This window comes from Nylanderia fulva, unplaced genomic scaffold (assembly GCF_048542155.1).
Source record: "Nylanderia fulva isolate GAGA-0341 unplaced genomic scaffold, ASM4854215v1 Scaffold16, whole genome shotgun sequence".
NCBI lineage: Eukaryota > Metazoa > Arthropoda > Insecta > Hymenoptera > Formicidae > Nylanderia > Nylanderia fulva.
The window spans coordinates 153435-178186 of record NW_028189835.1 but is presented as its reverse complement, the minus strand read 5'-3'; the positions used below and the strand labels follow the sequence as shown (position 1 = coordinate 178186).

At 33.5% G+C, this 24752-nt stretch overlaps 3 protein-coding genes across 4 annotated transcripts in view; 1 reads left to right on the top strand and 2 right to left on the bottom strand.

The window, feature by feature from the left end:
- LOC114942432 (unc-112-related protein) overlaps window positions 1–13105 on the top strand; it is a 36610-nt gene extending 23505 nt beyond the window's left edge. The window contains exons 2-8 of the mRNA XM_029317797.2: window positions 7125–7358; window positions 8576–8844; window positions 9293–9712; window positions 10168–10596; window positions 10996–11208; window positions 11289–11525; window positions 11891–13105. Coding sequence (XP_029173630.1) covers window positions 7125–7358; window positions 8576–8844; window positions 9293–9712; window positions 10168–10596; window positions 10996–11208; window positions 11289–11525; window positions 11891–12091 — 2003 coding nt within the window. The 3' untranslated portion in view covers window positions 12092–13105. The remainder of the gene's footprint in view (window positions 1–7124; window positions 7359–8575; window positions 8845–9292; window positions 9713–10167; window positions 10597–10995; window positions 11209–11288; window positions 11526–11890) is intronic.
- A 220-nt stretch (window positions 13106–13325) lies between these two features.
- On the bottom strand, window positions 13326–16233 carry Tssk (Testis-specific serine/threonine kinase). Of its 2 annotated transcripts, XM_029317765.2 has the most exons (4): window positions 15476–16231; window positions 15162–15335; window positions 14279–14944; window positions 13326–13711 (listed from the first exon to the last, which is right to left on the bottom strand). In XM_029317765.2, exons 1-4 carry the CDS (start codon window positions 15557–15559, stop codon window positions 13547–13549), a joined length of 1089 nt encoding a protein of 362 aa, XP_029173598.2. In that variant the 5' UTR covers window positions 15560–16231; the 3' UTR covers window positions 13326–13546. The 2 variants fall into 2 exon arrangements, with proteins under 2 accessions (XP_029173598.2, XP_085336850.1); XM_085480724.1 differs by having other exon boundaries at window positions 13645–14944; window positions 15476–16233.
- A 45-nt stretch (window positions 16234–16278) lies between these two features.
- Window positions 16279–24544, bottom strand: GluProRS (Glutamyl-prolyl-tRNA synthetase). Its single transcript, XM_085480723.1, has 12 exons — window positions 24413–24544; window positions 23365–23544; window positions 22762–23186; window positions 22331–22682; window positions 22081–22252; window positions 21268–21669; window positions 20710–21178; window positions 18090–20630; window positions 17601–17999; window positions 17114–17502; window positions 16877–17020; window positions 16279–16669 (listed from the first exon to the last, which is right to left on the bottom strand). Exons 1-12 carry the CDS (start codon window positions 24453–24455, stop codon window positions 16504–16506), a joined length of 5682 nt encoding a protein of 1893 aa, XP_085336849.1. The 5' UTR covers window positions 24456–24544; the 3' UTR covers window positions 16279–16503.
- Between the last annotated feature and the right edge of the window lie 208 nt (window positions 24545–24752).

Sequence of the window (24752 nt, the reverse complement as noted above, 5' to 3'; positions counted from 1 at the left end):
TTATCCCCTTCTTGATCATAATACTGTATATGTATGTATGTTTAAATCTATATTTTAGTAAACTAGTGATTCCAATGCACGACGACGCAAGGTGCATTAAATAGACACCTGTTGCACATGAGAGGACGATCAATTGATACCATGTGATACTTGGATTACTTATGGAGTCTTACACGGTTTTATTAATAAACGAATCGTTCAAAATTCAAATTGATTAACCACATTTTTATAATTTTTAAAATTTTAGTACCAGTATATATGATTAATGTTTTAATATGTAAATTATTTTAATTGGCTTCTAAAAAGTCAACAAACTACAAAATTTGCAACATTCATACATTTTTATTATAATCATATTTTGTGTCTTGCTTATGCAATTATATTCAAGTATAACAGACTGTTATATTCCCGACTAACGGGGACGAGATGAAATAAACATTCAAATTAGCTCCAATTACTACAATTTTGATAAAAACTTGTCTACACTTGTTAAACAAGCATATCTTTCTTTCTCATAAAAGTTGCATCCGCGTCGCATGTTGCACGATAACGTATGATTTTTATAAACGTGTGATTCGTATAATAATATGCTTCTCACGAGCAAGATTTCGCTTTTTACGTTTACATAAATATATGTTTCAAATAGCAGAAATATTAAATTATTATCATATGCAGTAAATACACATGCTGCAAATAAAATTGTATCCGCATTATAATATTAAAATTATTTAATGTTTGCATTATTTGTTATTCATATTATAATACAGGTATATATGAATAACAAATAATGCGAACAATAAATAATTTTAATATGACGATGAAATTTTACCTGAATAGCGAAATGAAGTAATCTAAAATATATTTCTTGATTTATTGAATTAATTATCTAGCTATGCGGTGCCAAGTTGTAACGATGCTTTCTTAATGCCTCTTGAAAACGAACTGATCATTTCGCGGCTGATCTTTCGTCTCGCATGATATTAAATTACGAGTGGTACATCTGGAGCTACGTATCGCGGCGCTACAAATGGATTAAGCCGAATTAAAGGCGTCGAACCTGAGTCAGCGTTTATTTTAGAGCAATTAAGCCAGCATATGAAAGCAAATGTTTTTTTATCGTCGTAAATTCTTCCCTTTTCTCTGCTGACTGACCTTTCATACACGATAAACTTCATTTGCTTACCTTTTGAACCTTATGACGAGTATTTTGTTTGACAAATTGGCTTTTGCGGCGAAATTTAATTAAATGCGTCTAATGTTTTCTTTATTTCTCATTTTTAAAAATATTAAGTTTTTTATTTTAATAAATTTCTTTAATTAAATTGCATATGTGTGTGTATGTAAGGAAGAAGTATATGTAAAGTTTATTAATACGCATAAGATAGAGTATTGTGATGTAATTATATAGTTATATATGTGATATACATAGTTGGATGATAAAGTCGATGCATATTAGTAAGTTTACGCATTCTTGCTGTTACATCACTAACAACATAATCGATCAAAGCGATTGTATTCCCCTCCTCAATCGCTTGTATCGTGAAAATCCGATTAAAGGGGGATTCGGTTTAAATAGAGGCAGAGCAACAGGTCTGCCAATTTGCATATCTCTCGTCTGTACTGCTGACTGAATAATCTTTTAGCCTAATCGCTTATATGTTTTTGATTATATTACATTGTAATTGTGGATAATGTGGAATATAGATTAAGTTTATAGTTATGGATAAATATTAAAAAATAAAAGTTAATTAGAAATAATTTTTTGATTCGAGATTTTTTTATCTTTGCATACACAATTTATTAACAACAAAGATAATTTATTTTAATAATAAATATTAAAATAAATAACGGGAATAATTTATTTTTTTAACAAAATTGCTAAATTATAATGCTTTTTTCTCATTTTTTTAAATCAAGATTTTATTTCGTTGATTTTATGGTTATTTGAAGTTTCGCGTTTATAAAGTCGCAGCCAAAAGGATTGGAACTGTGTAAGTTCTAGCCAACACAAGGTCTAGCACCACAAACATATGTGTGCCTTTGTGCATCATAAGGGGGTGACTCGACGATGTTCAAAACGCTTTGGACTTTGAAACGAGGAGGAATGAGAAATATGAAGGGTAGACTCGGATTTCCAACCCTTTTTATTTATTTATTTTTTTTAACGAAAAAGATATTTAATTACACATTATAAATTTACAATTGCACATTAAATTATCACGTTAGAAACGTACTATGATTTCATTGCGCTAATTTTGGTACACTTTATGACATGTTATAATATATAAATAAATACAAATCATTATCTCTCCTCTATACATATACATATTTAATTTATTTTGCACTTTATTTTATTCGATACAATTTGATATTGTATAATTATACAATTATCAATTGTTTCTTTTTTATATATTTATTAACTTCTTCAAACATGAATGACTAGGATGTTTAAGGTTTTATTTAGGATAAAAAGAAATTAAAAATGTGTAATATCATATCTCGCATTTTGACAAAGTGCATTATATAAATCCTCGTTGAATAAGGTCATTACATACAAAGATAAATTTAATTTAATTTTCTCTTGTCTATACTTTTTCTTTTTTATATTGGGTATATGAAATGTTGAAGAATGTGCAAAAACAATCTCGACATTGTGATAATAAGTAATATATTTATTTGTGACGGTGAAAGCGCAACAATTGGCTCATATTTTTCATTAATTGCAGCGTTGAAATGATTATTCCGTATACCATTTTGATCCGGTTGCTCGATTTAGCCCTGAGGGAAGCATCCCTATCTCCCTCGATCTTGACAAACAGTTGAGTAGCACGTGTCCTTCCAACTCCTTTCCAACGCTGAATATCTCACATTTCATCACGCGAGATGAAGAGAGTGCATACGTGAAAGCTCTTTTGCTTTCCGTACTGGAATTGGGATAAGGAATGGGAGAAATGAGTACAATTCTTATTATAGGTCGTATATATATATATATATATATATATATATATATATATGTATATAATACCTACGATTACGAGTGCGTCATTATTGTGTGGCATAATTTGATGTGCCAACTTCCGCTTAACATTTGTCGTTGAAGAGGAAAAGGGGATGTTATATGCGGCTACGTGCGCGTTCCGCTTTGTTCTCTTATTAAAGCTCACCCTCCTTATTTCGTACAGCGTTTGTAAACGCTCCTGCGGAGTTTACATAGGCTGCACGTGCCCTCCATAAGCCTTCAGCCTTTTCGTTGTGTTTAGACGCGTTTACGGATGTTCTCGTCACACAAAACTTCGCAATGTTGAGGTTCAGATCTATCGAGATTTCCATGTAATTAATAAAGAAAAAAGATTAATAATTATTTCGCAGTTTGCGTGTTTCAGTTTTAAAGTCCGCGTTTAGAAAAGTGATTTACCCTGAAAATCATGGCAAATATAATAACAATTTTATGTTTTTTTCTAATTAAACAAAATATTTACCACAATAAAAAATATTAATATGTACATACACAGTAAAATTAATCGAACATATTTTATATCTTATTACGTAGATATTAAATATTAATTATTAATAAATTTTTGATTATGGCAAATATTAATGAGAGAAACTCTAATAAAAATCTCTCTGTGTAGGATAAAATCATACGCGATCGTAGCCATAGTAAAAGCTAACAATAAGTAAAAGGAGTAAAAAGTGGAGAATATGACATATGTATACATAATAGAAATTGATCGTTTTGCCTGCGCACCCCAGACCCAGACTCTTGAGATTGAAGCGCGAACGTTAAAATAGAATCGTCCTCGTCGTATCAGGAAACATTGGCTCCTGGATACTTCATATGCTAAACCGCCTACGCGAGAGCGTTCTCTTCTCTCTACTTCGACGACGTAACAAAAACAGACGCGTTCTGTTTCGTGCCAGAGACCGATTTCACGTGTGCCCGGTCGCGAGTGTCGCGAGCATGGATCCCTCGTACTCTTGAGAGGGATTATAAATAGGCGTCATGCGCAAATATCGCGGTCGTTGCTACCGGGACGAAGGCGAGTCTCAAAGCAAATCTAATCTGCAAAAATCTAATCTATACTTGGCAACGCCTTCATTTTACATCTTTCATCATTGCACCTACAGATCGGCTCGTAAATTTCTCCGCTTTCCACTTTGACTTATTCTCTAACTAATAGCGAATTTGATTGGATGCACCAGTGCGCACTGAGTGCATATAAAGGTTTATCATGCACAAGTTTACAATGACACAAATAGTAAAATCTATTATTATCATTATTCATATTGAACAATAATAATAATAGCTCTTACTATTAATTATTTTCCTTTTTTTTAATTACTTGTGTCATTGTGAATTTGTGTGTGATAAATCTTTATATGCGCTCAGTGCGCACTGGTGCATTCAATCGAATTCGCTGTAAGTAAGAATAATGATGAAAAAGTAGAAACTGAAAAAGGGATGAAACGAAGAAATATTCGTATATATTTATATTGTTTTTTCAATATAAAAAATATACATCTTGACTCGGCATTATTTCGCGGCTTAGATGTATTTCTGAGGCTTAGAAAATATGGATTACAAAATCAGTAGGAAGAAAACGTTCACCATTTGTGTGTCACGATGCCGCTCCTAGCGGTATATAGAAATGTAGACGTGTGTATGTACGTCAGCACGTTATTGTTATGCCGCCAACATTTTCTTGTCCAACCAATTAACATACCGTTTGCTTCCGTTCTGTACTCTCATAGTCGAGAAATCAGTCTGCTTATTAAACTAGACACACAAGAGACTGGTAAAAATAAATCAAATATCAATTATACAAATATTTTCGAATAAAATATAGAACTTTATGCGAATAACAAAATAAAGAAAATTAAAAATTTATTCAATTATATAAATTCATAACAAGAAATAATTCGGCGACTTTTTTATTATTATTATTATTAATGTAAGCATGACAAACTTTTACGCAATTGTAGAGACGTTGTATATTGGATAAAATTTCTACTTACACATTCCTTCAAAATCATATATGTTTTCATTACTCATTCAATTTTGATGTTACATGTTGAGTGCTGTCACATGTATTGCACTTTAATATTCTATTCATGTTTTCTTGCAGAATGTGTATACAAATATAGATAACTGCTAGTCTCTCGTATTTTTATTAAAGATTTTATTAACTATACATATACTATCACCTGAAATATCTTCTCGAAAATAAAACTTCAAATATATGAAAAATTTTAGCGTGCAAATTTTATAATTTTTTAATTTTTTTTTATATAAAATTATCAGCATACAATCAATAAAGTAGACCAACTTATAAAATATTTAACATAAAAATTTCTATGAAATAATATCGAAGAAGATTTTTACTGCAACTTTCGTAATATTACATATTGTATACATATTTTTAATTAAATCAAATAAACTTGAAATAAAATATAATTAATATTAAAAAAAAAACGAGATAGAGAAATAAATAATATCTTATTATAATTCCTTAAGTTTCTCTATAAAATTCGAGAGAAAATTCATTTTTAATTGCTTATCATTCATAAAGTATTGTCATCGTAATTACACTTGGGTTTTTTCACATTAGATTTATGCAAATAATACTTATATTCTTGACATATATATACAATACGTATACATATATGCATATGAGAAATTCATATCAAATATAGACAATTTTTATTTGATGTATTCATCGCGCAACGCAATTGTCACGGTTAAAAGTGGAACGGAGAGGAAATGCATATAGAAACAGGAATGAAAGACACAAGAGATAAATTTGTACATCTGTTGTGTAGGCGAAAATCCTCGTGGGCTGTTTATTCGAACGTACGCGTACGAAAACAAGCAGTTAACAAGCGAGTGGCTGGTTCTACTCACGCGGCGATAAAATTTGCGAAATATTTTTAGATCACAGCTGTCGATTCGATTCAGGTCGCGAAACGCGCCATTTTTCCGATTTAACGATAAAAAAATATTCCACTTGATTGTATGCAAAATATTTTGCATACTACTCTATTTTAAGATTATGACGTATCCATGTTCAGATTTTACTTGGGTTTATTTTTATTTCCGCTTCTTGTTAAGAGAATATATATATATATATATATATATATATATAAAATTTTTTAATAAATTATATTTACGTATATTTCTTCTCATTTATATATTTCAATATTAAGTCTACTTTGTACTAATTTATACCATGGTTCCTTTTGATCGCGGTCCCATGTGTGCAGCTTAATGATGAAAGTTTTAAACTATCCCCTCGGGGTTGGAACTTGTACAGATTTTCGGTACCCCAAAGTCATTAAATGGAGCATTTATAGGAAATATACGGTATATGGGGTGCTGTGCGAACAGCTGTGAAAATTGACTTTTCGTCCAAGTGTAAACGCTCGTTTGCTTCATGTTCCACGTCTTGTTCCCTGCGGTTTCGAGGGACAAAACCCTCGAGTTATTCGACACCCCTTCTCGTCTTCCGTATTCGAACTTGTCCATTACTACCTATACATGTTTTTAAATATATTTGCTCGGAATTCATGAACATTTTGCGTATTCTCTACTTTAAGTATTCTTTCAGCCGACAAACTTTCAGATTCTTCGATATTTCTTTCATTCTTGTTACATTATACACGGAAAGGATTTTCTCTTAGAATCTACCCTGAAAATTATATGGTAATCGTGGAAGAATTTTATAAGAGTTTCTCTGGATTAATATTTATTGTGGTAGATATTAATATTTTTTATTGTAATAAAAATATTAATCAGATAAACTCTTGCTATCATATTGTCTCACGATTGGCAGATTTTCAGGGTAAATTCCAAGAAAAAACTCTCTTTGTGTATTTTTCAATTAAGCATAATCAAAAACTTAACTAATATAATAAAATAAACATTTCCATTGATAAAAATTTTATAAATTATTTTTGAAAAGATATCGATTATCGCGAATCAACAATAGAGGAGAGAGTAAAACGAATTATAATTTATTATTAATTCTGGAAAGAATGAAATATATTAATTTTAAAGGATATTCTAAGAACGACAATCGTCTTTTCCTCGTTTGAGAATTTTTATCCATTTTCTTCTCTTTTTGCAGACATCGCAATGGACTGGTCGGATCATGCACTTTGGTGGCCGGCTCGAAATCATTGGTTGACCAGAACTCGCAGCACGCTGGACCAATACGGCGTAGCAGCGGATGCATTATTGCATTTCACGCCGATGCATAAAACTCTAAGGGTACAGTTGCCGGATATGCGCTGCCTCGATTGTCGAGTTGATTTTTCGGTCAAGACGTTCAACGCGGTCATTAATTTGTGCAAGGAACTCGGTGAGTCGCGAACCTATTAACTTCATTTAAGAACAAGTAATAGAAACAAGCGTGACGTCAGATTCTCCAATCGCGTGCCTCTGTTAACGTCAATTACGGGAAATAAATATTTTTTTAAATTGATACGAAGATATGTTAGGAAAGTAAAAGTTGGGAAAGAAAAGATGTCTCTTGTATACGTTGCGCTCTTTGGTTTTTGATAAGAAAAAATTACTTGGAATAACAATAAAATATAGGCAGTTTAAAGAATATACATTTTTGACAAATGAGGAACTTTGTACACTTCAAATATATTTCAAAATAACGTTGTGTAATTTATTTCGCAGTACTTCTATAATTATATGAAAGAATAATAAAGTAATTTTTATATAGACAGATTTTTAAACAAAAATTACAAAGTTTTTTGGATTTATTTATTATAATAAACTTGTATTTTATTTATTAATACATTAGATACACTTGTATTTTATTATAAGTGATACATATACATGCACATAATAAATAAATTGCAATAGTATTTTGCATACAAGTGCGTCGCAATTCTTCTCTAAAGCGTATAATTATATCAGCAGGAATATTATACTTGAGACATAGAAATGATAAATTTGTAGTCACGCGAAGGTTGCACAAGCCATTGCGGCTTGTCGATTCACCAAGCTCTAAGCTGGCTTTTTAATCAAGGAAGTGGGTTAACGCGATAATTCGGTCGAGAGGATAAAGCTGACTTTTGAATAGAAAAAATGCCAGAAGAGATACCAGCTTATCTCGTGTTTTATAATGACTTAAAAATAATTCCCAGAATTATGTATGAAAGAAAATAATTATACGCGAGCCTTTGATTTGACGAAATTGATGGGTTTATTGTTTAATGTCGATTTAATGTTTTGTCGTTGGAAAAAGTTAGAAAGATTTATATAACCGGTGATTAAATGTGAATCGTTCATTTGATCGATTCTATTAAATAAACATCAACCGATATCAGTGTGTATCATATTTATAAATAGACTTTAATATGCAAAGTACTGTTGCACGCGATCTTTGTCCGTCAATTACTCGATTCCCTTATAAGAATATACTTACTATGTTACTGGGGAATGAATGCCATGACTGCGTCGACTTTGCCTTTCGTTTAGAAGAGAAATAATAAATGTATCTCTTTAATCTAGCTAGATGAACACGAGATAAAACACGAGATTAACACGCGAATATTGCCGCAGGTATTAGACATCCGGAGGAGCTTTCGTTCTGCAAGCCGCTCGAGCCGAATCACTTGAAATACAATTTGAAGGACTTGCCGGCTAAGAAGAAGATCGAGAATCAGAAGAACGGTCACTGGAACGTGCCGGCCGACACGAATACCTTCATTCCAGTTAGCCAGAGTCCCAGAGGATCTACGGGAAGCTTGGATCAATCCAGTCCATTTATGTGCGCGCCAGTCACATCCAACAACAGAAATCACAGCACACCGATCAGCTCTCCCGTCTCCGTAGGTTTACTCATATATAGACATCTCTATATAAAATGTAGGATAAAAAGAGAATGAAGAAAGAAAGAGACCGCGATAATTGTAACTTGGACGAGAAAACGTTCATTCCAAAATTATCATATGTAACACAAATATTTTAATGCTATCGCAAACTATCCAAAGTGTCATTCGCAATTATTATAAACTCGGTTATTACATATTCAAATCATTGCAAACTATTTGAACCTTTTTGAAACAACTGTCACTATTTTTAAGCTTTATAGTATGGATGTCATAAAAAATAATTGATAAAAAACCCATGTTTCTCTACATCCAGACTTTGGTTCATAATCTTTTTATGACATATCAACATTAAATAAAAACTAAATAGTGCAATGACGATAGTTAATTGGTTGATATTTTTGCAACATTAATAACGTGGACCTTTACATTATTTCTAAATTTACAGCATACCGGAACATGGAAGAGGAACAATAATTCTTCCGGTTTCGGTAGCACGGGCTCCTTCAACGCCAACAACAGCACTATGAGTCTCGAGGCATTAAACGGCGGATTGTCAGAATCTTTGGCGCAGAGTCCGACGTCAATTTCACCAGAAACGCGAACAAAGTTGATCAGGCCAAAGAGTCTGATCGAGAGGGCAAGAATGAACGTCGCCTGGCTGGACTCCTCTCTATCGATTATGGAACAGGGTATCCGCGAATTTGACACGCTCAGGCTAAAATTTAAATTCTATTCCTTTTATGACTTGAATCCCAAGACCGACGCGGTCCGCATCAACATGATTTACGAACAGGCTAAGTGGCAATTGCTCGCAGAGGAGATTGATTGCACCGAAGAAGAAATGCTGATGTTTGCAGCACTGCAGGTATTTGTAACTAAATAATTATGCAAATAATATAATTAGCAAAAAATGGTATATTTATTAATTTTTAACATCTCAACTTACTGATATAAATATTATATAGATAAAAATACGTTTAGTTTGCAATTTTTCTTCTACTTTTATCAATGTGTAGATATGTGTTTTTATTCCCTCTCTTTTGATATGTTTATTCCCATTGTTCCGAGAAAAGAACCCCACGCGATGCGTAACGCATGCAAATAACTGCGTCTTTAAGTCGATTGCTTTGCCAACCGGTGTTTTGCCGTAACCGTAATGCCGTCACGTGACAAGATGTAATCATCTTTTGCCTCGACCCACAAAATGTATCTTGTATATCTTATACACCTATATATTATACTTGTGCGGCGAGCATTGAGAAGAAAAAAAATGTAAAATATCTCTCGATATGTGTCTCACCTACGTTTTTCTCTTTGCAGGTACAAGTTAATCTTCAGGCGAGCGTGCCGCAGCCCACGTACGATAGCAACGGGGCGACCTCACCCGTCGAAGATGACATTGACGCGGCCCTGACGGATCTACAAGTGACTTTGGAAGGTAGCAATATCAGTAACGGGCCCAGTGACATCACGCAGGTGCCTGAGCTTTGCGACGAGCTACGGTTCTTCAAGCCGAAGCGTTTCACGCTAAAGGCCTTCAAACGTTATTGGTTCACGTGCCGTGATCTTCAGCTGAGACTCTACAAGAACAGGGAGGAGGCGAGCGGTTCGGAATCACCGGTCTACGTGATCAATTTGCGCGGCTGCGAGGTCACCCCGGATGTACATCTGTCGCAAGGACGCTACGGTATCAGGCTTGAGGTGCCCAGTGCCGAAGGCATGACTGAGATGTGGATCAGATGTGATAACGTAAGCGGATTAACTCGCTATAGCACATGTTGTCAAGTTGCGACATTATTCATTTCACCATTTCATATTAAATGTCGCTTCTGTATATGTATATGCATTGACATATAAAGCTAATATATACCTCAGACAACACCAAGTTTAAAATTAGCGCATAAGATATCTTTAAGATGTCTTTTTGATATCATAAGATTTCTTAAAGCTGTCTTAAAAATTTCTTAATGATCTTGTGTGCCAATTTTAGACTTGGTGCTGTCTGAGACGGATTGTAAGTTGTAAATAAGACGAATAAAATAACTCGAGCTTTAAAAAGCTTTTGTAAAAAAAAAAAATGAAGACCAAGTATTTGATTGGGACTCACGCGCGCGAGTACATATTTGATTATATCTTTTACTATTCTAGGAACAACAATACGCAAAGTGGATGGCTGCGTGCAGATTAGCGGCCAAGGGACGTACTCTCGCTGACGCTTCCTACGAAAGCGAGGTCAACAGTATCACAGCTTTTCTACAACTGCAGAGGCCTGCACCCGCACCGGCCATCAATCCGAATGCTTTGGATATCATACCAGAGGACTACGTCGCGTCCCGATTTGCAAAGAAATTCAAAGGAAAAGTAATGAATCACTTTTGCGCATACAAATCTATATGAACGAGAGATCGACAAGTGTTATCAATACTTTTTTTTGTTCTTAGTTGGTTCAAAGGATCTTGGAAGCGCACGCAAACGTCAAAGACCTATCTCTTATTGAAGCAAAGCTGAATTACATTAAGGCTTGGCAATCCCTTCCGGAATATGGTATTTCGCTCTTTGTCGTGCGATTTACTGGCAAGAACAAAGATGAATTACTGGGTATTGCCAATAACAGATTAATGCGAATGGAGCTTCACAGTGGTGATCATTTGAAAACTTGGAGGTATAATACTATGAAGGTATGTGCTTTTATATATATATATATATATATGTATTGTGTGTGTGTATATGCATTCCGCGTATTTATATTCTATCTACATATAGTTCGTGTCTTATCGTGGATTCAAATGTCCTTTACTAAACTTACTTTCTTAGATTTTTTAAATTCTCCTCTAAAAATATCTTGACATATAAATTAAAAATAAAACTTTTTAAAAATTGGAGTAGCATATGGATACTAAAAAAGATATGTTGAAAATTGTGTTATATAAAAATAATAACTTTTCTTAATGTTCGCACTCAAAGCCACAAAAATATTCAAAATTGGCATACTCCCATTAAAAATACATCTTCTGAGAAATGCATGATTATTTCTGTTTCACAGGCGTGGAACGTTAACTGGGAAGTAAAGCACATGATGGTGCAATTCGAAGAAGAGAATATAATTTTCGAATGTCAGTCGGCAGATTGCAAAGTCGTTCACGAATTTATAGGAGGGTATATTTTCTTGTCGATGCGTTCGAAGGAAGCAAATCAGACGTTGAATGAGGAGATGTTCCACAAACTGACTGGTGGATGGGTTTAATCTAATGTATGTGAGAGAAAAAATTATAATAGATTTTAACATATTCTAAAAAGCGATAATACAATACGTTTTGCCGGTTTATCTACATGCGTCGCGTTCTGTTCAAACGTCTGCACGCTATCTGACATTTGTAAAAATATTTAAATCTGATCATAGTTATATATATATATATATATATATATATATATATATATATATCTCACATTTTAACGCTATATGATGTAAATAGAATATTGTATTCCCTTTGCGCGCAAACGAAAGAGTTTTAAGAGATTATAGCTATTTTTATTTTTGACAGAAGCCTATTTTAAAGTTTATTTACTGCTCCTTGATCGAAGCATCTTAATTTTACAAAGTACCATATATTAACAATTATTGAAATCATAGTCTTCTTTAAAAAGAAAAAGACAATCTATAATGATTTTATACAACAAATAGTCTGCAAAGCTCTATTTTAACAAAGACAAATTATACTTTTATACGAAACTTTTTTCTACTTGTGAAAAATCTGCCATTGTGAATGAATAGTATTGGATGAACGAATATAGGTATGTATAGTCAATAATCTAATACGCATAAATGAGAAAACCTGCGAAACATCATGATATATTAAAATAACACTTTGCACAACAAAGAAATGTATTAATTTTTATTTAATCAAAAAATTATTTTTAATTAGTAGATTTCTTTATATCGCATAATATTTAAACGAACGATTATAATCCTTTCTCTCTCTTTCATATAATGCGTGTGTTTGTGTTCTTTTCAAATGTCAAGGTGCTACATCGAACGAGAGTTCGACTTTACAACGCAAGAGATAGTGTGTGTATAAATTATTTGTTATTTTAATGTAAATTAGATGTAGAAAAATATATGTCACTTACATCGTTATATACATTACAATAATAAGAAATAATGCATTATATATGTACATGTAACAAAAAAAGATTATATAGTTTTGTATATTAATAGAGAGTAATATTGTATAATAAACCTATTATATTATTATTAATACATTTGGCAGAATTTTCAATTTTTATTCTCCACATTGTGCTGTAAAATATACAATTTTATATATATATATACATGTATATATATATATATATATTATACATATACACATAGTTTAGCATTTATTTCGCTGCAATTTGTAGATATTAAATAGTAAATGAATTATATCGAATACCATTTAATGCCAATGAATTTTCTTATTTAGATAAGAATTTACGCCAAATTATAAATTTTTGTTTTTATTAAAATAACATAATACATTATCAACATGCATGTAAGTTTGCACATATTTGATTGACTGTAATCAATAGAAAATGGAAAAAAATACTAGTATAAAGATTCGTGTAAATATCTTAAAAAATGATTAAATTTAAGAAATTATTAGCTTGTATAATCTCGTTGTTCTAATTGCGTATTGTCTTGAAATGTTCATAAATGTTTGTCTTATCCAACGGTGATAGGCAGTTGCAATTTTCCCGAAATATTTATCGTCTTTGAGGACGGCTGATTCTGATTTTCCGAATCTTTTCTTAAAGAGTGTGTTCTCGCTGTGACAGGTACATTCTCGGTTCTTGCACGTGACCCGCTCAGATTACCACCTCCGCACATCTAATTAATATGGGCGACAAATCATTTATGCTCATTTTAAATCATTCTTACACAGAGTCTAAAAAATGCATCATTGTTACATTTCTCTGATTCGTAAATAATAACGCATTCGAGACAATAAATTAGAATAATTTTGAAATTTTTCATCTATTACATTTTTGTAGTGAACAAGTAAAATCTTTTATCGTACTGATTAAACGTCAAAATATCCAATTTTTTTCATATGAGATATAATAAAGCGAAAAATTGTGTGAAAATTTTCCTTGCACTTGTATAGCTTTTAGACAGAAGATATTTATGACCGTAAATTATAACATAATGATATATAAAATGTTATACAAGATGATATTTCTGATAGATGAATTTCTGTTAGAAATTTGAAACACACAGAAATTGAATTATAAATTTACAAAAAAAAAAAAAAAAATTTGCATATTTAGCAATCTGAACTATCGGACGTAAGTGAAGAAACAAATTTATCGCGCGACACGTAGGAAAAAATTCACTTGTTTCGCTTGTGATCGTAGAGAGCTTAAAATACGATAACGAGAATAATATAGTTGCAACCGGAGTATGACTCGGTGGAGCTGAATGGACGAGCCTTCCGGCGAGCGAGTTGGTTCCCTCCTTCCTCGCTCTCATCCACTCGTGACCTAGCACTTTCTCGAGAGTCAGCCTCAGGGTGATGTCTGGCTCGAGGATCTGCCGGACAATGTTCTTGGCCAGCACGGACACGGTGTCACGGACGCGCGATCTGAACACCCAGTTGCGCGACTTCTGATCCTTGAGGAGCTTCCGTAGGTCCTCGTCGTCGAACGGCATCCTGCCGTTGAGCATGATGAAGAGGATGATGCCGAGCGACCACACGTCCGCCAATTTCGGATTGTACGGGATCCCGGCGACAATCTCCGGCGCAGCGTAGGCGGCCGAGCCGCAGTAAGTCTGGCTGAGGACCCGCCGACCTTCGTGGTTTACGCAGAACCTGGCGAAACCGAAGTCTGCCAGTTTTACGTTGAACTTGCGCGAGAGGAGGATGTTCTCGCACTTGAGATCACGATGGGCAATGTTCTTGCTGTGCAGATAGTACAAGCCGGATGCCATCTGACGAAACCAGAGCCGCGACTGCTGTTCCGGCACTCTGCCGTTGCTTATCACAAAATCCAGCAGATCGCCGTTATCAGCGTAACGCATGAAGATGAAGACGCGCGGACCACGCTGCAGGATACTGTGCACCTGCATCCGACACGATTCAGTATTGTAAATGTTAGACACTTTCACTTATGCCGAGTGTCAAGAGTACTTTTTAAATACGCATCTTATTATAATTGTTTCAACAAAGGCTAAAGAAGCTAAAACAATTTTGAAAACAGAAAGAGGAAGAATATAATGTGTTTTCAATGAAATTGTTCTTTCTTCGCCAATTCGACAACTAAAATTCCTGTTGTCTTACTTGAATAATATGCGGATTTTCTATCTTTGTTAAAATCTCGAGTTCGCGGGGAAAGAACTTGTTCAAGAAGTCGTCCGGCGCCTTTTTTTTGTCGAAGATCTTACAAGCCAGACGCATCTTCTTGGAATTCGTTCCATCGATATACTCTGCCAGATGGACGGTTGCGTAACAGCCCTGAAAATGTTCATTAATCCCAATGTCATATGCCTAATAATAAGTTTTCAAACAGTAAAGATATATAAAAATTGCATTAAAATGGAAACGGGCGCGCAAAATAAAATTATAAACGGACAAATATAGAGATAAGAATGCACCTGTCCGATTTTTTTGCCGATGAGATATCCCCGCTGCTCGAGAGCGTTTACCTCCGAGTTTCGGGAGCTGACTTGCGTGGCCATGCCAAGTGATTCTTCATCGACCCTTCATCACTGACCTTTCCACTGAATCCACTCTCGAGGATGGACAGTCGATCGAACGTGGATCTTCCTGCGTGTAGTATATATCCACGAGAAAGTAAGGACCAAGAAAATTTCTTTTTAATCTCTAGCTCTATTATTTTTTGTTTGGTCGCTCGCTATTCTTCGGCTGCTGGCAGTAGCAGGTTTCGCTGACGCGATTTCTTCCCTGAAGCGGCACCGAGCGGTATCTTCTCGCTGTTACATCGATGCGTCCGACAAGAAAGCGGATCCGTTCGGTCATTTGAGAGAGACAGAGAAAGGCGGTTGAGCGCACTAGAATTTTGGACAAGCCCGGGACCAGCTTGCGCTTGGTGTATGACGGGAGGAAGGTAAAGATCCGCGTTTCATTCGAGCGCAGCCATTATACTTGGAACAATTAGAACAATCGCGCAACACGCTAGATCGATCCGATGTAATCACAGATAGCTTCTCTCGCTATACATTTCATGTGTTCACGTTCTCTATGAATTTATCACGCATTACAAATACAATTCTTTTATTTTAATATGTCTGTTGTATTCCTTAATCTTAATTTCTAATTGCTTATTGATTAATTTTTTATCTACATTTTATATTAAAAAATGAATTTTTTAAATAAGAAATAAGTAAAGGAAAATGGATGAGCAAATGGATAATAAAACAATTAAAAATAAAATATATACTTAGGCATATTTATAATATATTTTAAAAATTTGCATGCATTACAAAGTATCCTAATTTCATAAATTGAACGAAAAATATATTTATAATGATTATTTTGCATATTTAATTCTACATTATGATAAAATTTGTATTTTATCATATCTTATATTTTATCATAAATCTATTTCAATCAAATTATAAAAATTATGATTATATAAACGAGCTTTACTTTTATCTATGTTTTAGTAGCTGCGCCCAAAAAGAGTATAAAACTTTGCTTTGTTTTTGCAACTATGATGAATACATTCTAGTTCATCCAGTGGTTTTGTTAATATCGGCTGTTCAAATGGTATACAAAGACTTTTGGCGCCCATTGATAACACGTCAAAGTTATCTTCAGTATCCTCTCTGTAATTATTCATAAACGTTTGAATCAAACATTTAAATTAAGTAAAAAAAAATATATCTCTTTTTTAAATTTAATTTTAAATTATTAATAAAAGAACATTTTTGTGATCTATGAATAATTGATGTGAGTATGCGGCGTTTAAAATAACTGTAAAATAATTTGTAAGCGCGTGAAAAATACTTCTTTTACATAAAAAAGAATATTACCTCGCGCTATCCGCCTTAATGTTATCTTCACACTTCGGTTCACCGCAAAAAGGTGACAGTAATAAATTTTTTTTATTCAGCTCGGGACAAAAATCGCTCCATTTTTCTACTTGCTTAATGTGCGTGGTGAGATTCTCCTTTGCTCTATAAAATAGTAAATTAAAAAACCGTAAGTCATCAACTAAACTATTATTGCAAGCACATCTCGTTGCTTAAAACAATTTTTACGATATTTACTTGTAAAACAACTGCACTTGTATATCTTTCAATAAGCAATTCAATGATGTAGCTACCGCATTTCTTTGGACAGGTATTCTCTGGAAATTATCTCTTCGTACGAATGTTACTTGATTCTTCTCAAGATCTTTGGGACCCAATTCGATTCTCACGGGTACGCCTTTTAGCTCCCAGTGGTTAAACTTCCATCCGGGCGTTCGATTATTTCTAAAATCGCCTTTCACTCTAAATTGTTCGGAACTCAACTCATCAACCAACTTGCTGCATTCGCTTTGAAGTAATTCTTTCTCTATTGCAGGCATATTCGCAGTTACGCCGCAAGGAATAACAACACACTCTATAGATGCTACACGCGGTGGTAACACTAAACCTTTATCGTCTCCGTGTGCCTGTGAATAAATATAAAACAAAGGATAAACTATGTTGCAATTACATATATGTAACAATAATATGTAGAATGTATAATTACCAATAATAATAATCTTACCATTATCATGACTCCGATCGTTCGTGTAGTTAAACCCCACGAATTCTGATAGACAAATGTCTTTTCGTCTTCTTTGACACCCTCCACTTGAATATTGAACATCTTGGAAAAGTTTTGTCCCAAATGATGACTCGTTGCTCCCTGTATCGCGCGACCGTTGGTCGAAATATACGCCTCGACAGTAGTCGTGTAATCGCCTCCCGCAAATTTCTCTTTTTCAGTTTTACGACCTTTGATAACGGGAACTGCTAATAAATTCTCATAGACTTTGGCATACATGTCTAAGATAGTCAACACTTCCTCTTCCGCTTCCGCTTTGCTAGCGAACGCGCTATGGCCTTCTTGCCACAAAAATTCTCTGGTGCGTATGAAAGGTTTGGGGTCTTTAAACTCCCATCTCTGTGAAAATAAATAAATGTAAAAATGGAACAATTGGTATGCAAAGTCATCTAGAATGAAATATTGTATTGACGAGAATGATAATCATACCACAACGTTATTCCATTGATTGAGCTTGAGTGGTAACTCGGTATCCGACCTCAGCCATTTGGCGTAAGATGGATACATGACAGTTTCCGAAGTCGGTCGTATAGCTACAGGCTCTGACAAATCCCATTTGCCACATTTTGTCACCCATGCGACTTCCGGCTCAAAATCCGCTATATGCGTCTTCTCCCTCTCCAACACCCCACGAGTAACGAAGATCGGGAAATAGCATTCTTGAACACCGAGCGCTGTTATCTCCTTGTCGATAAACTCCTTTATTATCTTCCAAATTGCAAAACTCCACGGACGAAGAATGTAACATCCGGATATGTCGTAATATTCGATCATTCCGCTCTTTTTGATAACTTGCGAGTACCAGTCGGAGAAGTTCTCTTCCTTTTTCGCTTCCAATCCTAATCTCGTGCCCGTTTTACTTGTATCTTTACTGGTCGTGCTTTTCGCAATTTCTTCCGGTGACACTTTTTCAAGCTTAGAAGCATCTTCCTTTTTCTTTTTTGATTCTGCTTCCAAGTTCAAGGCAAGCTTCCATTCTTGTCCAGTTGCATTTTTATAATCGTCTTTCAACTTCAAAAGAAGTTTCACTTCTTTATCGATGACACTCTTGTCGGCCTTCGAGCTCTTTAAATTTCGTACTTTATCTCCTTGCTTCTTTATTTCTTCAGATATTTCTGTCCCTTTCAAAGTTTCCTTCTCCATTGTTGTAGCACTACTAGCAGTTGTAGTAAGTTCAGATGGTTTCCAATCTTGCCCAGTTGCATTTTTATAATCGTCTTTCAACTTCAAAAGAAGTTTTACTTCTTTATCGATTACACTCTTGTCTGCCTTCGAACTCTTTATATTTCGTACTTTATCTCCTTTCTTCTTTAATGCTTCAGCTATTTCTGTCACTTTCACTGTTTCCTTCCCCGTCGTTGTTGCACTCCTAGCAGCTGTAGTAAGTTCAGATGGTTTCCAATCTTGCCCAGTTGCATTTTTATAATCGTCTTTCAACTTCAAAAGAAGTTTCACTTCTTTATCGATGACACTCTTGTCGGCCTTCGAACTCTTTAAATTTCGTACTTTATCTCCTTGCTTCTTTATTTCTTCAGATATTTCTGTCACTTTCAACTTTTCCTTCTCCATTGTTGTAGCACTACTAGCAGCTGTAGTAAGTTCAGATGGTTTCCAATCTTGCCCAGTTGCATTTTTATAATCGTCTTTCAACTTCAAAAGAAGTTTCACTTCTTTATCGATGACACTCTTGTCGGCCTTCGAACTCTTTAAATTTCGTACTTTATCTCCTTGCTTCTTTATTTCTTCAGATATTTCTGTCACTTTCAAAGTTTCCTTCTCCATTGTTGTAGCACTACTAGCAGCTGTAGTAAGTTCAGATGGTTTCCAATCTTGCCCAGTTACATTTTTATAATCGTTTTTCAAGCTCAAAAGAAGTTCCACTTCTTTATCAATGACGCTCTTGTCGGCTTTCGAGCTCTTTAAATTTCGCACTTTATCGCCTTGCTCTTTTATTTTTTCAAATATTTCTACTACTTTGGAAATTTCCGTACTCGTATCACGAGAAGCTATAGTAAGTTCCTTTCTCAAATCTTCGAGAAATTTCATTTCGCGATCGATAACATCCTTTTCGATTTTCGAGCTTTTTAAAGTTTGTACTATTTTTTCTTGTTTTTCCATTAGCTTGTATATGTTATCCATTTGTGAATTTTTGTTGATCCGCAATTTATGAGTAGTAAAACCAACTTTAGGTGACTCCCAATTGTGACCGGTTATCATTTTATATTCTTCTTTTAAATTTGAAAAATTTTTCGTTTCTCGATCAATAATACTCCCCAAAATTCGCAAGTTACTTTGTATTTTTTGAGATATTGCTTTCATTTGTGAAATTTCGTTCGTCTGTGCAGTATCTGTACTCTCAGTTAATTTCCCCTCTCGATCAATGGCATTTTTATAGTGATTTGTCAAGCTTAGGAAATTTTTCATTTCCTTGTCGACAATGGTCTTGTCGGCTTTCGAGTTTATTAGTTCTTGTATTTTATTTATTTGTTTATTTAGTTGTTCGGATATTGCTTTGATCTTTGTATCGCTGCTGCTGGTATTAGTAGAAGTGATTTGAATTTTCTCATAATCAAGTCCAGTTATCTCATTATAAGCGGACTTGAACTGTTTCAGTTTCATCTCTTGATGTATCATTATATCACACAAAAAGTCTCTTATCTTACAAACACCTTTCTCAAAGTTTTCTAAGATTTCTTCCTGCGCCGAGTTTATCTTTTCAGATTTGATATGAGAATTCTGACCAGCTAATTCTTTCGTGTTTTCTACAGTTTTTTTTCTCGTAATAGGAAAAGGTGTTGTCGCGTGTCCGTCGGGTATGTGAAACAATATAAGAGGTTGTTCACGCAATGAATATAAACTTTTAGGTGCATATGGAACGTCACAAATAAAGAAGCCTTTTCTCTGAAGTTGAATAATCTCTCCCTTCTTTACACGTTTCAATTCTGTTTCACCCCACATTTTAACTTCTGCCTATAAATAAAAATTTCATGATATAATTGGCAAATTAACACGCGTTGTTTCCATAGATAAAATTCTTCGTGACTCTTACCCTTGTATCCTTGGCAACAAAATCTTTAAAATCATCATCTTTCTCCAAGACTGCTTTATCCATAATATGATTGAAGTAAACGGCATAACACATTATTGGATTTAACTCTATTTCACATTCGGCATTGACCGCCTGGTCATTTTTGTCTAATGGTGCAGCTATCCATGTAATCTTTAATGTGTTTTTGTAATATTTATCCGTTATATTTAATCGTGCGTTCACGTCTACAATATTACCAGACTTGTCCACATTTATCTTTTCTATCATTAAATTACCCCAATTTATAAAGGTTGCATTCTGTCCCACAATTAATGATTTGGCGTCCTCTTTTTCTATCAATACTTTAGGACATATTCGCACTCGCTTGTTACCTTTGGAAGGATCTTTAGGATGATTTTGCACATTCAACCACCCTTCATGAGCATCTATTACATTAACTGTTACTTTATCATAATCCAATGCAGTATACCTGAAATTGTAAGTAAATGTTTAAAAAAATTATATTTCCTAATACACTATTACAATGTATATCTGGTTTTTTAACAGCATTTAAAATACCTGACCGCGACGGGATCGATGACTTTTTTGTTGAAAGCCCATATCTTGTCCCATTCCATGAAGACTACAGATTTAGAGCTACCCTGTGCGATGATGAATTGTCTTAAACCCTCGAGTGTCATTCCTCGTCTCTTAATACCTCTCACAGTCGGAAAACGCGGATCGTTCCATCCGTCGACTATACCTTCGTCTACGAACCACGTCAATTTCCGTTTAGACAATACTGTATAAGTCATGTTTAAACGTGAATATTCCCATATATGCGGACGACTCAGCTCCAAGGCATCGAGTATCCAATAAAATTGAGCATCTCTATCGTGATATTCCGTTGTACGTAGAGTGTGAGTAACTTCTTCAATAACGTCCACGATTGGACAGGCAAAATCATAAGTAGGGTACACACTAGTAAAAATAATAATAATTTTGAGAACTAACTTAATAGATTTTGAGATAACTAACTTATTTTGAGATAACTAACTTAATGTAAAAACAATATCATATATGTATATATAAACTATAAATGTAAAATGTTAATATAAATTAACACATCTCTCTTAAAATCAGCTTCATGATTGATAATATTAAGACATTTTATTATTATATACAATTTAAAAAGCTATATCCAAAAATGAGAAAAATTAATATAATTGAAATACTCAACATAGACAGAATACAATATATCTTTACTTTAGCAATTACTGTTTAGTTGTTGCCATTGCACAACCAACGTCGCATTACCAGACTTTCCATAGACGAGATATAATAAATGTCTGCTGAATAAAATCAAGAAAAAAAATATATATATATACATACTTATACTTGTTTCCAGTACGTGGATGGGGTTCTGGTTTGCAACGATAAATTGTTGGATCGCGCATACATCCATTTGTTGACTCGTAATCTATCTTTGCTCTAACGCAACATTCTATACCTTTAACAGTACCTTCTTTCATTTCTTGCCACATTTCAAGATTTTTTTCAACAGCTAGAAAAGTAGAATAAAATCATTTGAGACATTATCAGAGAATTAAAATAAGTCTTCTCTTACAAAATAACTACTTACAATTGTCTCTATTTTCAGATTTCAATCTTCCATCGCGTTGTTTCTTCATAATATGCGCCGGAGTATTATCCACAAATGCCTTTCCATTTGAGATTAGCTTAGTACAATATTTTTCTAATAAATCAAAGTAATCTGAAGTATGCGTAAACTTGTCAGGTTTAATTTCCAACCATTCTAAATCTTGCAATATAGCTTCTTCAAATTCTACGGTTTCCTTCGCCGGATTTGTATCATCAAATCTCATGATGAGTTTTCCTTGAAAAGCCTCGGCATAGTATTGATTTAAGAGAGCCGCTTTGGCATGACCAATGTGAAGGTAGCCACTTGCTTCTGGTGGAAATCTTACTACTACCTACAGATAAGTGTCAAGTCATTACAACATTTTTAGAAATTAATTACAAATTAATTTACGTGATTATATTATATTTTACTTTGCCCATTTCAGCTCCAGGTAAATCAATAAATTTACCCTCCTGTTTCTTCATGTTTGTTTGCTTAACAACAGATTTTTCCTTTTCAGGCATTGTATTCTTTGCTTCAGAAGATGTAGAATTTTCTATGTCTTTAACTATATGCAATGCGTTTTTAAATGCAGGAAGTGATTGCATATGCTTATACCATCTAGTAATGTTAGTATAGGCTTCTCCATAATGTTTTATGTACTCTTGGTTTCGCAAAAAGCAAAATAAGTATACATCGGCCAATGTTAATCTTTTGTTAACTAGCCATGTACGTGTTATTAATATATTATTGATATAATTCAATTTATTTTCTGTTGTTGATACATCAGTAAATTTTTGCATGGAATACGACATCCAATGATCGACTTCTGTTCTCTCATGAAGAGAGGTACCACCTAATATACAATATAAAATAATAAGTTACATTATTTTAAACTAATTGTAAGTATATCTTAAACTTTTAGCTCAATGTAATAAAGTTTTATTAGAAAGAAATAGCATTATCATTAACAATTGGATCTTTGCATGCTTTAACTGATTGTAAGTATGCAAAAATAATTGCATATTCTTTACCATAAAGTGCAGTATTTATTGTTCTTGCCAAGTATCGATTAATCTCATTATTAGTTCCTTCTATTATTAATTTGTTATCTTTATCATATAAAGAAACCTTTCCGTGCAATCCTTGTTCATATATTATATCTATACTATCGCTACCCTCAGCATTAATTATCTCAGTCACTATCAGCAACTCTACACAAAAGAGTAAAATAATTAATGTACATTACAATTTTGTTCGCACCTTTAATATCACAATAATGTATAATATTAATATAAAAATTAGAGTAAATATTATATCCATGTATTGTCTATTAACTTTCTTGTGTAATAAGAATTATATTTCAAATATCACAAATTTTTTTATATATACATATGTATATAAAACAATTGTATCATTATATTTTAAATTATTCTTCAAATATGAAATATAGATACCTAAAAACTGTTACAAAATATATACGCAGATATCTGAATAATTTATGGCAAGTTAATACCATAATTGTAACTATATAATAAATTTTATAGCATTTATCTCATTTATTTTCCAATTATTTTAGAAACATTTTTAAAACTTCCTATAAAAATATAAAATAAGAGCGGATGTATTTTTATAAGAACTAATAATCATATATTTTTGTATTTGTGAAACAATATAACAAATATAAAATAATATGAAGAAACTTAGTCTTTCTATAAAATACATAATCTTTTACATCTTATCATGTATAAACATTTAATAATGTTTCTTCAAACTCTGTGTAATATTACAGTTGAAAAAATAACTATTATTTTTTATAAAATATGGAACGAGTTTTTCCAGATACATGACAATGTTTTAAACAGATAATAACTAAAATGCGAATTAAAAATAATAAAAGTAAATAACATTGAAGCAGTGTAAATAAATCAGAGAAATTTGAAAAAAAAAAAGAGAAAAACAATATTTTTAAATGAAGAAAACGTAAATATTAAACACATTAACCTGACTTCTTTGTCTTTTCTAGAATTAGAATTCTAGAATTAAAAATTTTGAGAATTTAATTATAAAAGTATATTATACCTATCTCGGGAGAGACGGAGTCGATAACGAGTTTAAATTTCATGATAATCGCGTGATTTTTCTAAACTTTCACTTTTAACAATTAAAATCAAGCCAGCACACGTGTACCCGCAAAAATGGTGAAGGGCCGTGTGGGCCATACCAACCACGAACACATAAAAAACATAGACGAGCATACAGCAACTCGGACAAAAGACGCGTCGAGAGCCAATCGACTCGCAGTTTGTCCGCGCGCGAGCATTCGATTGGCTGGCGCTTTGCGTCCGATGCGCAATAATGCGCATGTGCGAAAGCACCGACGAGGTACTATTCAAGATCGGCAGCCCTGTGGGCTCGGCAT